We start from the raw sequence: 13,419 nt of genomic DNA, 5'->3' as shown, positions 1-13,419 counted from the left end.
TTATGTTGAGAGAAAAAAGCCACACACAAAAGGCCATGTATTGTATGATTACATTTATATGAAGTGTCAGGAATAGGAGAGAATTCATGGAGAAAGATAATAAATTAGTGTTTCCCAAGGATGAGGGAAGAGGGAGTTGAGGACATAGCGTTTCATTTTGGGATGATGGAAATGTTCTGAAAGTAGATAATAGTGATGATGCACAACATTGTGAGTAACTAATAGCCAGTGAATTATATACTCTAAAATTGTTAAAGTGGTGAATTTTGTGTAATGTTAATTTTATTTCAATACAATTTTTAAAAATCAACCAGTGATTCCAAAACCAAAGGCCTTACAAGAAAGAAAACTACAGACCAGTATCTCTCATGGAAAAAAAAAAAAAAAAAACTGGCAAGTTGATCCCAACCATGTATAAAAAGAATTACACAGCATGACCCAGTGGGATTTATTCCAGATACGCAAAGCAAGTTCAGCATTCAGAAATCAATGTAACCCATTACATGAACAGATTAAAGAAGAAAATCATATTATTATATTAATGTGAGAAAGCATTTGGTGAAATCCAGTTTGTTATAAAATATTCTCAGCAAACTAAGACTAGAGGAAGCTTCTTCGATAAAGAAATATCTACAGGAAGCCCTGCAGCTAGCAATATCTTCAATGGTGAGAAAAGAGATACTTTCCCTCTAAGATCAGGATCAAGGCAAGGAAGATGTCCCCCCTCACCACTCCTATTCAAGAAGTATAGCCAGACATCAAACCTACGTTTTTTCTTATATGAGTTTCTGAAGCTTAGTGATAAGTTATGTATCTTTGAAGTTTTTTGATGAATCTTTTTCAGCTTAAAGAAAAATAGGTGATCTGAGTGTTGTGACTCTTTTGTTTTTTGTTTTCCAGTAGTCAAAGGTAGCCTGTCACTGAGAGAGAGAACCAACTTTAACATCAGGGAGAATAGGGTTTTGATTCTATCTTTGTCATTCATTGGTTTTATAGCTTTGAGCAAGCCACTTAACGTTTCTAGCCTTGTCTCCTCTGGCCCAGGAAGGCCAATCAGAAGGCTAAAGCCCCTTATTATCTAGGGCTGCTGTCATCCCCTTGGGCTCGAATATGATAGATAGAAGGCTAAAGGCCCCTCGGTAAAAAGAGGGGTGAGGTGTTAGGGGCCACTTTCTGCTTGAAATAGACTTGAGTATACTTGAATTCATTAGAGAGTTCACTTTTTATTCCATCACTGATAGAACTTGAATTGAACGTTTGATGATAGAGACGTAAAAAGATCTTCACAAGTTTCTCCAAGAAGCCACATCTTTTAGTTAAGGTCTATGTTTTGATCTTGATGGTGGCTGGTACTCTGAAAGATGTGTATTGTAGAGACATCACAGTGTCACTGCTTCCCCATTCCCTTCGATTCTCCAAGCTTCAAATACCAGCTCTTAAAACATCAGGCATTTGTTGAATGACTGCCCTATGGTTCTGACTGTACTGTATGGTAGCAATCTAAAAGGGCCATCTTGCTAAGATTGTGTTTGTTGTAAACTGATGAAATCACCCACTTTGCAGGGTATTACAATGATTAAGCTAGAAAATGTATTTAAGTGCCTGGCACTTGTTAGACGCTCAGAACTTGGCAGATGATATTGTTATTGTCAGCAGAACTGCATTTATTCATCCATACTGTCTAACTCTGTTTTCATGATCAGAATGTGAAACCAGTGTCTTCTCTGTGACCTCACCACAGTCATGATGTGTGTGTTCATGCCCCATCAGACTGCCAGCCCTTGGGAGCGGGGCCCAGTGGGGTCTAGGTTGCAGGTTATCAGTCTTTGTTCATTTCAGTTAGCTCTGTGCAGTGACTACAGATGCCCTCCACCTCACTGCCTGGAACATATAATAAGAATGCAAAAGTCCTTCCACCTGATTTCATTTGGTAATTGAGAAGCCATAAGACCTCAGCCAAACTACTCCACCTCATTGTGCCTTACCTTGCCCATATGTAAAATAGGGAGATGGGTTAACTGGTATGAATAGCCTCTTCTAACTCTGGAATTGTATGACGTGATAACTATGATCATGTTGCTCTTGTTTATTAACTCTAGGAAATTTACTGTCATTATTCAAACACACACACACACACACACACACACACACAGTTTGACATAAGGGATACTTCGCTTTCTTTATATGGTTCTTAGAAATAATTCCTTCCCATGCATTTAATTTTAGAAGGAAAGTGTTCATCTAGAACTTTTGTATGGCTTTATAAGACAGACTTCATTGAAAGAAGAACAGTATGTGCCAGTTTTTTTGTAAGTGCACATAAACTTACACGGTAGTGATTATATTACATGAACGTCACTGCTAATTTGTGTTGTGGTCACAGCTGGATGTGGCTTTCCAGTTCAGCAGGCCTAGCATGTGTGAGGGAGGTGGCCCAAGCCCTTTGGTAACAGGAGCTATGTGTGGCAGTAATCCTTGGGTTGGCACATGTGGGGCAGGTGGGGGAACATTGGGAAGAGATGGATAGTTTTTTTTAAATCACCAAAAACACTCAGACATGCCTGCCTACTGGGGAATACACCCATCCCCAACGAGAACCACTGTGCTACCCTGTCCTTAAAATGGTTCTGCTGGTCAGCTTATTCTGGGGTGGGGAGAAGAGAATGGTGCATCCCCTTAGGCCATGTTCTTCCAACCTCCTTAGGATGCTTTATAGGTTGTTTTCTTTTCTCTTGGTTTTCAGCGCATCAGAGCAGAGTGACGATGATCCTGTTTGTCCTGGAGCTGGAGTGGGTGCTGAGCACAGGACAGGACAAGCAATTTGCCTGGCACTGCTCTGAGAGTGGGCAGCGCTTGGGAGGTTATCGGACCAGTGCTGTGGCCTCAGGTCTGCAGTATCCTTTGCTGGACGAAAATCTCTTAGTGGGAACTTACCTGTTGACCTCTTTGTTTCATGAAATTTTGGGGTATGTGCAACTTGTACGTTTTGTTGATGACTGAGTTGCCCAGTGTGATTATAGTGCTCATAGAATTTCCTAAGGCACAAATCATCAAGAGTTCCCATGTAAGCAGAGTGAAGTGTGGTCACTTCACCTGAACTAATAGACTGCTGGGCCATTTGTGAGCCTATTGTAACACAAGGTTTGACATCTAGACAGAACACAGTGCAGATTCATGAACCTCAGCTGTCAGAAATAATTATGGTACATGAAGATGAAATCGTCACCAAAATGTAATCTTTGCTTTTTGTACAAAAGTAATTTACACATAGATATCAAGGTTGTGAACATTCCTGTTGGTTCCTGGGAAAAGAACCACAGGATTCCTGTTCAGTTTTAAATAGTTATTGAGAGGCTACCATACCAGGACTAAAGTAGATGAGCTGTTATCTACATGGTAACGTTAAAAGTTTTGTTCCAGGAATGAGACATTTTCAGGATTTGTAGAATGATATTTTTGTCTCCCAAGTTGCCAGGGTCCTCATGCTCAGGGTGAATCCTTGCTGATGCTGGGTAATGCTCACATCTGCCCGACTGGGCTCCAGGTGAGCACAGTATTGAGCAGTGCATGACGTGTGGATGAGGCTGCCATTGTAGGGAGTAAAGGACCCTGCAGTTCTTAGTTTAAAAAGCATTATCTTCTGACACATTAAGAAGTTGGTAGAAACAGGTCACTTGTCAGCAAAAGCAAGAAGAAACAGTTAAGTCCTGCTTCCTAATTTCATCTCCATATTTATAAAGTGCCTATTCAGTGATTCTCAGCATCTGATAAAGTACATTCCTGTTTCTTTGAAATCATGTGGCATTCAGAGATATATTTTTGTGTTTATATAAGGTAATATCACTCTCATTTTTCCCACTGGAAGAGCAAGGTGAAGAAACTAAGAATAACCATTGTGGAAAGTTGTGAAAGGAGCAAGTTGCCAAGAAGACCAAAGGCAAGGATAATAAGGAATGACAGGCAGGATCAGCTCATCTTTGAAAGGCTAGTACTGCCTGTGAATAAACTCCAACCTTTATTTTCTGAAAGCCAATTCAGATGAGCATAATACTGAAACTGTAATACATGAACTCTCTTGCCAATACATTAATGACTTCTTACAGTATTAGAGCTGGAAGGGCACTTAGAGATCACCCAGTCCATCCCTTCTGTCTTTGTCCATTTGGGCTGCTATACTAAATTACTGTAAACTGGATGTCTTATAAATAACAGAAATTTGTCTCTCACAATTCTGGAGGCTGGGAATTCTAAGACCAAGGCACCAGCAGCTTTAGTGTCTGATGTGGGTGCTTGCTTCCTGCTTCACAGACAACATCTCCCATATCCTCACATGGAGAAAGGGCAGAGGAGCTCTCTGGGACATTTTTTTTTTGTAAGGGCACTAATCCCATTCATGAGGATTCATATCCAAACACCATCACACTGGGAGTTAGATTTTAACATACGAATTTTGGGGAGACATAATCATTCTGTCTTGTTTATCTCTCTATCTCATACACACTGTAATTATGGGTGGTGATGGATGTGTTAATTTGACCATGATGATTATTACACAACATATATGTATATTATATCATCACATTCTACATTTTGAATATATACAATCTTTGTCAATTAAATTTTTTTTTTAATTCAGTCTATAGTGCCCTCATTTTACAGATGAGCTGGCTGAAGCCCAGAAAGGGTCCTATGTCTTATTTGAGGCCACCCAGCTAGTAAGTAGGAAAATCCTCGCAAGAAGCCAGGCCTTCTGCCTTGGACTCCTATTTTTTCCCCATTACACTGCATTGCTCCTTCAAGAAGGAACTGATGGCATCAATATAATTTGGTCTTATGCTGGTTTATGTATTACTTAGCCAAGCCCAAGGAGTATGGAAAAAAAAATACAGATATTGCCCTCAGGAAGCTAACTTTTTAAACTATTTGAAAATGAAAAACAAAAAACAGATGCACAGTGTTCAGCTTGCCCTAACTATTGTAGTCGTTGATGCAGGATTATAGCCACCACAGCTACTCCCTTTGGGCATCTTCAGGAGTCATCATTTTGTGACTGTTCCCTTTTGCCGCACCATGTGGCTTACCAAGCAGAAGGTCATGTGACTGGGTATCAGAAGCCTGTGTGTGTGAGAGCCTCTGGTTTCAGTTCCATCCGACACGCTCACTGTTCAGGTGGTGAAGAGCTGCAATACTACAGACAGGCCCTCCCAGAAGATTCCCTGACCTGTGCCAGCTCTGCCTTGCCAACTATGATTTTTGGAGCCATGGTGCCAACCTTTGCTCTTGAGAATTTTTCCATTGCTAACCACCGATGGCATGACAGCTCTGTGCTTTTGTCAGAGGGTCTTAGCCAAGAACCATGTGACTTTTCTGAGGCTGGAAGTTTTTCTTGATGCTGGCTGGTAGGCAGATTGTTGTTAATAGGCAAGTCATACAGTATTAGCGTTCACATTTAAATTTAGCTTTTAAAAACATTTCCTCTTGTGAACATCCCACCCCCACCCCGCTCCTTTCCTTCTTTCTGTCACCCTCCACACTTACAGGGGTTTTGGTTTCATTGTTTGTTGGTTTTAGTGATGAAGGGAGGAGGAAGATCTGATGAATCAACATGAAATATGAATAATATCGTTACCCCTATTTATCTTCATAGTAGATAGCTAATGGTTGATAAGAGACCTCCGCAGATGACTCATTCTCTCCTATTTCCACCCCACAGTCATTCACCCAAGGTAACAAGTGACAGACTAAATCAGATTGAATTCCACCTGTATTCCTCTTCTTTCAGGCATCTTAGTGGAAAAGTAAACATGCAGTGAAAATAACCAAATTACAAGTAGAAAAATAAAGGAAGACAAAGAGTTCATAAATTTAATTATCAATTTATGATAATTCATAATATCTTAGATTGCAGGCTTTTACACATTACACTGTTCACTGTCAAAACAATAACATGAAGTAAAAACAAAATTAAATTATCAGTTTATGAATAACTTCAAATTATTTGTTTTGACTGAAGATCTGAAGCTTTAAATATAAATGACCTGTAATCGTAACAATAAGAATGACAATAATAATAGGGAGAGAAAAGGAAAAAGAAAAAAAAAATCTTAGATTTGCAGGTTTTTACACATTACTTTGTTCACTGTCAAGACAATAATGTGAAGTAAAAACAAAAGACCTAATTCTTAGTTTTCACAGTGTAGAAACCATGGCTCAGGAATAGGTGTCTTGCTCAAGGTCACATGCCTGTTAACTGGCAGAACCAGGATTAGAATTTGGGGATTATAATTTTTCAGCCAGCCCTCTGCACGACTGGGTACAGTAGAATGGGGTTATTTCCCGAAGGCCCCATGGCAGGTAGATAACAGGAAGTAGAAATGTGTTCCTTCCCCACTTCACTTGTTAGTCTTTAAATTTGTAAGTACTTTATCTGGCTTCATTTGTCAGTGTCTTGTTGTTTGACCATATTTTGATTATGTTTTTCTTGTTTTTACAAAAATACTTCAAATACTCTATTTTGGGAATTTATTCATGTTGGAGATATTTCCAAAATGTCACCACGTGTAGTGCAATGTTTCCCACCTAAGGCAATCTCTTAGATTTATTTCTGTTCAGGTAAAGAGTTCTGAAAAGCTGTTAAGATTACTGTATGTCAGTTTCTTCATATCGTTCTTGATGCCAGTCACTCACATCCACTGTTGATTCTTCTATCCCTTTTTGTTTTCTCTCAGTTTTTGCTATTTTACAGCATATTCTAGACCTTATATCATTTTATCCTTGTATACTTCACTGGAAATATTTGGGTTACTTTTTCAACAATCACAATGCTATTATTACATCTAAAAATTAACAGTCACTCTTTGATCTTGATATTGTTGAATAATCAATCCATTTTCAGATTTCACTGATTATTTTGAAAATAGCTTTTTTGTAGTGGGTTTGAAATTGGATCTAGACAAGATCCACACTTTGCACATGATGATTATATCTTCTAAATCTTTCTTCATCCAGAGCAGTGCCCCCTTCACTTTTTTTTAATGCCACTGCCAAGTTGAAGGTACTGAATCAGTTCTGCACACAGTCCCACATTCTAAATTGATGTCATTTAACTTGCTCCTTTGCCTACCCTACTCACATGTTTTCTGTAAACTGAAAAACTGCCCTTATAATCTTGATTTCATTCAGATTCAGCTTTTTAGTGAGAGCATTTGGTTCTGACCAAGTGTGCTTCATAGAGCTTCCCATCATAGGGCACGTGACATTGCTTTGTCGCCCTTTCAGTTATGCCGAGATTGATTGGCAGCTCAGGTGGTGACAGCCAGATCCCTGCAGCGCTGTCCTCCATACCAGCCTTTTCATGGTTTCATCCATTGCTGAGCTTTGCCTGAACTCTTTTTTCGTTAATGTTACAAAATGGTGATTTTCAAACCCTATCATTTTTCCTATGTGTTTGTTGGAATTCTTCCAAAGGATAACTTCCCCCTCATTAACTAGGGCTGTTTGGTTACCCTGAAATACAATTATTATAGGAAAAGCAGGATACATTCTTCTACCTTTTTAGTTGCTAATTTTCAGAGTACAGATTTAGTGCCCTGGTTACCTTTAATAGGAATCTTTTTTTTTTTCTTTTTGAGCATTATTATAAATGTTAGGTTGTTTGTTTTTAAATAATAGTATGTTCAGTATATTTCAATAAATTGCCATCTTTTTATTTTATGTTCAAATTATCTCATCTTTGGCCAGTAACAGCCCCATTAAATGGACCCCAATGTCTATTTTATTTTATTTTATTTTATTTCGAGACAGAGTTTCACTCTTGTCGCCCAGGCTGGAGTGCAATGGCGTAATCTCAGCTCACTGCGACCACCGCCTCCTGGGTTCAAGTGATTCTCCTGCCTCGGCCTCCTGAGTACCTGGAATTACAGGTGCCCGCCACCATTGCCTGGCTAATTTTTTGTATTTTTAGTAGAGACAGGATTTCAATGTGTTGGCCAGGCTGGTCTCAAACTCCTGACCTTGTGGTCTGCCTGCCTCAGCCTCCCAAAGTGCTGGAATTACAGGCGTGAGCCACTGTACCTGGCCCAGTTTTTATTTTTTAAAGGCTATTTTTTAGAGCTGTTTTAGATTCATAGCAAAATTAAGCAGAATTTCCTGTGCACCTAATGACCTCAACATACATGGCCTCCCCATTACTAGCACCCCGACACCAGAGTGGTATGCTTGTTACAATCAGTGAATGTACATTGGCACATCATTATCACCCAAAGTCCATAGTTGAGGGTTCACTCTTGGTGTTGTACATTCTGTGGATTTGAATACATATATAAAGACATGTATCTACCACTGTAGCGTCGCATGGAATAGTTTCATGCTGTAAATAGCCTCTGTGCTCTACCTGTTCGTCACTTACCACCGTGTCTAAAAGAAGCCTGTTTAGTCTTCGGTAGCCTCCTTGCCTTCTGACTCAACGTGTCTCGTGTTCATCTTGTACTTTTCCTGTCCAGTCCTGGAATCAGTCATTTTTTTTAGTGAGGAACAATATTCAGAGATAGCTAAGAAGTATATATAAATGAGTGTGTATTTTTAAAAAGAGAACAAATCATCAGTTCATATATTTCTTACTCAAATTTAACATTACAGGATTTTTACTTTTTGGGTTTTGTACTTGATTCTTTATCTTAGGCTGAAAATCTTGGTTGTTAAAACATTGGCATAGTTCCTCATTTGCTTTATCCCACGGTTTATCTAAATGGTTCAAAAATAATGAACAATACTAAATAACAATAAGACTAGTGAATGTGATTTTAGATTTTTTTGCAACTCTCTTTGTCCTTAGAATATATTCTACCAGTGATGGGGATGAGACTTCTCCCTTGTCATAGTTCCCATTTTGGAATCCTATAATATTTTGACATCTTAAAAAATACATAAAATTTTTGGTCAGGCACGGTGGCTCACACCTGTAATCCCAGCACTTTGGGAGGCCAAGGTGGGAGGATCACTGAGCCTAGGAGTTTGAGACCAGCTTGGGAAACAGTGAGACACTGAAAAATTGAAAATGCTGTGTTTTAAAGGCACTTGAAATCATTGTAACTATGTGATTATGTCGCCAATTTGATAGTTGTGTTCATTCATTTTACTTTGTTTTCAATGTGGGGGAGTTTTAAAAAAATTATTTGAAATACATATGTATGTGTATATATATATTTTAAATTATTTGAAATAAATACACACACATACACACACACACACACACACACACACACACACACACACACACACACACACAAATTTTTAAAGACAGGGTCTCACTGTGTCACCCAGGCTGGAGTGCAGTGGCTTGAACATGGCTCACTGCAGCTTCGACTTCCTGGACTCAAGCAATCCTCCTGTCTCAGCCTTCCATATAGCTGGAACCACAGGCATGTGCCACTGTGCCCGCCTAATTTTTTTAGTTTTTGTAGAGGTGAGGTCTCGCTTTGTTGCCCAGGCTGGTCTCAAATTCCTGGGCTCCAGTGATCTTCCCTCCTTGGCCTCCCAAAGTGCTGGAATTATAGGCATGAGCCACTGTGCCTGGCTACAAATTGTATGTACCTTTTAATGGTAAAAATATTACAAAATGCCAAAATAGCAACTATGACAAGGTAGCGATCTCACTCCCATCACTGTCCCCTCACCTTGCAGAAGCCACTTTTGTTAGATCTTAATCCTTCTAGTACTTCTCTTTCTAAATATGAGTGGATACATGCACATGCACACACATATATACACATTTGTATTTCTCTCCCTTTCTTACACAAAAATAGTATAGCTTATAAACTCTCATATGCCTTGGCTGCCCCCCCAACTTAATAATATATCCTGTTGTTCATGTATAAAGATCTCCATTCTTCCCCCAGCTGCATAATATTCTATTGTGTGGATGTAGCATAGTTAATTCAGTAAGTCCGCTATTGATAGACTGTTGGATTATTTTCAAACTTTACCTATTAAAATAACATGGAGTGACTAGCCTTGGGCATGTGTCATTTTGTATTTTTGCCTGTGTATCTCTGGGACAGATCTTTAGAAATAGGGTTGCTAGGCGTTGTCAACCAGAGAAGCTTATTAGAGACTCCATGCCTAGGGCTTTTACTGGTTATGTAGGCAGGTACCTGGGACATTCCAAAATTCCAGATTCCCAGAAGGAAAGTAGGTATTCAGCATAAGCCATATTGTTTGAACAGTTAAGGCACAGTGAGCCACTTTTATCAGTTAATGGTGAGAACCTTTGCAAAATCCAAATTCTCAGACACCATGCCAACTTTGTAAGCAGATTTTCAGAAGATCACAGTCAGAGCTGCTGTGTTAACTCTTTTTGCACAGCACCATTTTGATTTCTCCTTGAACTACCTATTAATAGTTCCTTTCAAATTTTACCCATTTTTCTATTAGGTTTGTGATCTTTGTCTTCTTGATTGCTCTTTTTGTATTAGAGATTTGGGCCCTTTGTGACATAAGTTCCAAATATTTTTTTCCAGTTTGTCTTTTGGCTTTGCTCATAATATTTGTTGTGGTTTTGAGTCATAGCTTTTCCCACTCTGAGGTTACAAAGAAACTTTCCTACCTAAGCTTATGTTTTCATTTTCTGCATTTAGATCCCTAATTCATTTGGAATCTGTCCTGGTATACAATGTGAAATACAGATTCTATTTTCTTTTTCCAAATGGCTGTTCAGTTTGTGCCAACATCATTTTTTTTTTATCCATCTTTTCCTTATTCATTTGAAAAGCTACCTTCATCAGACATTTACTAAATTTAAGTGTGCTTTTGGGTCTATTTCTTGACTTTGCATTCTGTTCTATTAGTCTATTTATACATAAATACCATACTTTCAATTAAACTTTCTAACATTTTAAAATATCTGGTAGGGCCAACCTCCCTATCACTTAGCATACTTATTTTCAAAGTATTCTTGGCTCTTTTTTGCTTATTTATTTTTCCATATGAACACTTAGCTAGAAAACATGTGTTGATAGTTTAAAAATGTATAGATTTTAAATGTATACATTAATGGAGCAAGAAGTGATATCTTTGAGTTTTATTTTCAGAGTATTCTTGGCTCTTTTTGCTTATTTCAGAGTATTTTATTATTTTCAGAGTATTTTGGCTCTTTTTGCTTATTTATTTTTCCATATGAACACTTAGCTAGAAAACATGTGTTGATAGTTTAAAAATGTAATGTAAAGATTTTAAATGTATACATTAATGGAGCAAGAAATGACATCTTTGAGTTTTAATCCTTATCGTCCAATAATACAGTATGTCCTTCATTTGGTTAAGTTCACTTTGTGTCTTTCAGTACTGTCTTTAAGTTTTCCTCAGATGGCATTTGTGTATTCCTTGTTACATTTATGCCCTGTTTTTTCGTTGTAAATTCCCCCATTCAATTTTGAGAAACAATCCTTAATGCTTACATGACAGATTTGATGTTGAAACCCGGCATGTGTTTATTGGTGACCACTCAGGCCAAGTAACAATCCTCAAACTGGAGCAAGAAAACTGCACCCTCGTCACAACATTCAGAGGACACACAGGTAGGATTAACAGCAAAATCATCATGTGCTGATAACACAGTGAGATATTGCCTACTGCATCTACTGATGTTCAGATAGGTTTTGAAAGTGGCAAAGTACAATCCATGCTTGTGCAAAAGTACACATGATCTGCTTAACTGATTTCAAAATGGTTCAGTAAGATAAAACATCAAACATTTTTCTGTATAATCCAAACAAAATAGAAACCAGTCTATTTTGAAAATGTTGATAATTTGCTTCTCTGTCATATTGCACCGGAGAAAGCCAGTGTTTGGCCTACAATAATGAAGCATTGTTTGAGACCATGTGGCCTCAGACGGCTCAAACCCCAGAAGGCCCAAACCCCAGAAGACCAAAAAGACAGCTGCCTTGGTCTGACCTTGCCCTTCCTGGAGTTAGAAGATGGTATACAAGAAAGATTCCCATTTCCAACTCAAATGAAAAGACCGGTATCCTCTTCATGGGTAGCTAGACTTTGTGAAAAAGGTCAAGATCCTCTCCAACTTTCCTTCCTTTGTATTCTTTTCAGTTTAAAACCCAAGGTCCCCTTTATGTTATTGGTCTGCTCAGGGTCATTTAAGCAAGGGTAACATAAAATATTCATGCTTAGCCTTTGAAAGACTTTATAGATGATGATGATTAATTTTTTGCTAGTAGTTTTAAAGTACTATTGACTCTAGAACACATTGACCCTAGAAAACGAGTCATTGCCAGTTTTCATGGTTATTTTCTTTCTGTTTTTTACTGGCCAGCAACCCGTGATTTTGCATAAAATGGGATAATCCTGAGTTTAGATGTTTTAAGAAAAAAAGTAGGGGAAAGAAGATGTAAAATTGGATAGTAACTAGATCATAAGGGGCTTCCTAAAGGGAAAAAAATGGAATGCTGGAATAAGAAACATATAGTAAGGAGAAAATTGAATCCCAAGGAAGAAGAGTCATAAAAGATCACCTTTATTTATGCCTTTGGGAGGAAGAACACATAGAAATATACCCTGTGATTAGGACCCTGGTCTTCCCTGATTGAATTTCTTTTTTAGTCACTCACACCCTCACCAAACTTTGACCAAGACTGGGCCTAGGGGTCTGGGGGGCACCCAGAACAGTCCCACCTCAGAACTCTTAAATTTCTGTGCTTCACTGCAGACTTCAGCCTCCTCATCCTCCAGTTATCTGCACCTTTACTTTGTTCCACTTATGGTTTCCCCTTGTGGCACATTCCAGCCCGCAGTCCCTCCCGTTTCCCAACGTCTCAACCCCTGCATCACCTTTCCTCCCAGTGGTGCATTAATTCACCCGTGCCTTCCCAGTATCCTCAGCTCTGTGAAGGTAAATATTCTGCCTTCTTGGCAAGCCTTTCTGATTCAGACTAACTCTCTACCTTTTCTCCTTGTGCAGCTAGCTGCTGGGTCTACAGTAGTCATGCTGCCTTGAGGCTTAGACCATCATGACCATTGCACACTCACAATATCCTCTGCAGAGTCATGAAGTTGCCTAATAATCCCTCTCCCTGTTCTCAGTTCACTCCTTCTCCCAGGCCCCTAAACAGAGACCTTCACCATCCTTCCTAAGCCCCTGTCTCCATTTCATTCCTTGCCTCGTCCTTCAAAAACTATCAGATAGAAGCTTTTTTTAAAAAACATATTTCTTGTCCACTGCATATCTCCCCACCCCAACAAACACATTTTCTTCTCTTCTCCGTGCAGGAAAGCTGCTTTCCTCTGGCCCCAGGCTATTCTCAGGGTCACCATACCAAATAGATTGCCTTGGTCTCTCTTTTGACTAACTCATCTTTCTCAATTTATTAACATGCTTATGTTTCTTGCCTCTCTGGTAGGAAAACAAAC

At 38.9% G+C, this 13,419-nt stretch overlaps 1 protein-coding gene across 4 annotated transcripts in view; it reads left to right on the top strand.

Annotated features, from left to right (window-relative positions):
- Window positions 1–13,419, top strand: part of WDFY2 (WD repeat and FYVE domain containing 2) — a 191,729-nt gene that overhangs the window by 136,341 nt on the left and 41,969 nt on the right. For 3 of the 4 annotated variants that reach the window (XM_003927176.4, XM_074387659.1, XM_074387660.1), the window contains exons 5-6: window positions 2,744–2,894; window positions 11,461–11,573. The exons of the other annotated variant lie outside the window; for it this stretch is intronic. In XM_003927176.4, coding sequence (XP_003927225.2) covers window positions 2,744–2,894; window positions 11,461–11,573 — 264 coding nt within the window. The remainder of the gene's footprint in view (window positions 1–2,743; window positions 2,895–11,460; window positions 11,574–13,419) is intronic. 4 annotated transcript variants of the gene reach the window in all.

This window comes from Saimiri boliviensis, chromosome 16 (genome assembly GCF_048565385.1).
Source record: "Saimiri boliviensis isolate mSaiBol1 chromosome 16, mSaiBol1.pri, whole genome shotgun sequence".
NCBI classification, from domain to species: Eukaryota; Metazoa; Chordata; class Mammalia; order Primates; family Cebidae; genus Saimiri; species Saimiri boliviensis.
The sequence above is the reverse complement of the archived record's forward strand: the minus strand, read 5'-3'. Positions and strand labels throughout refer to the sequence as shown.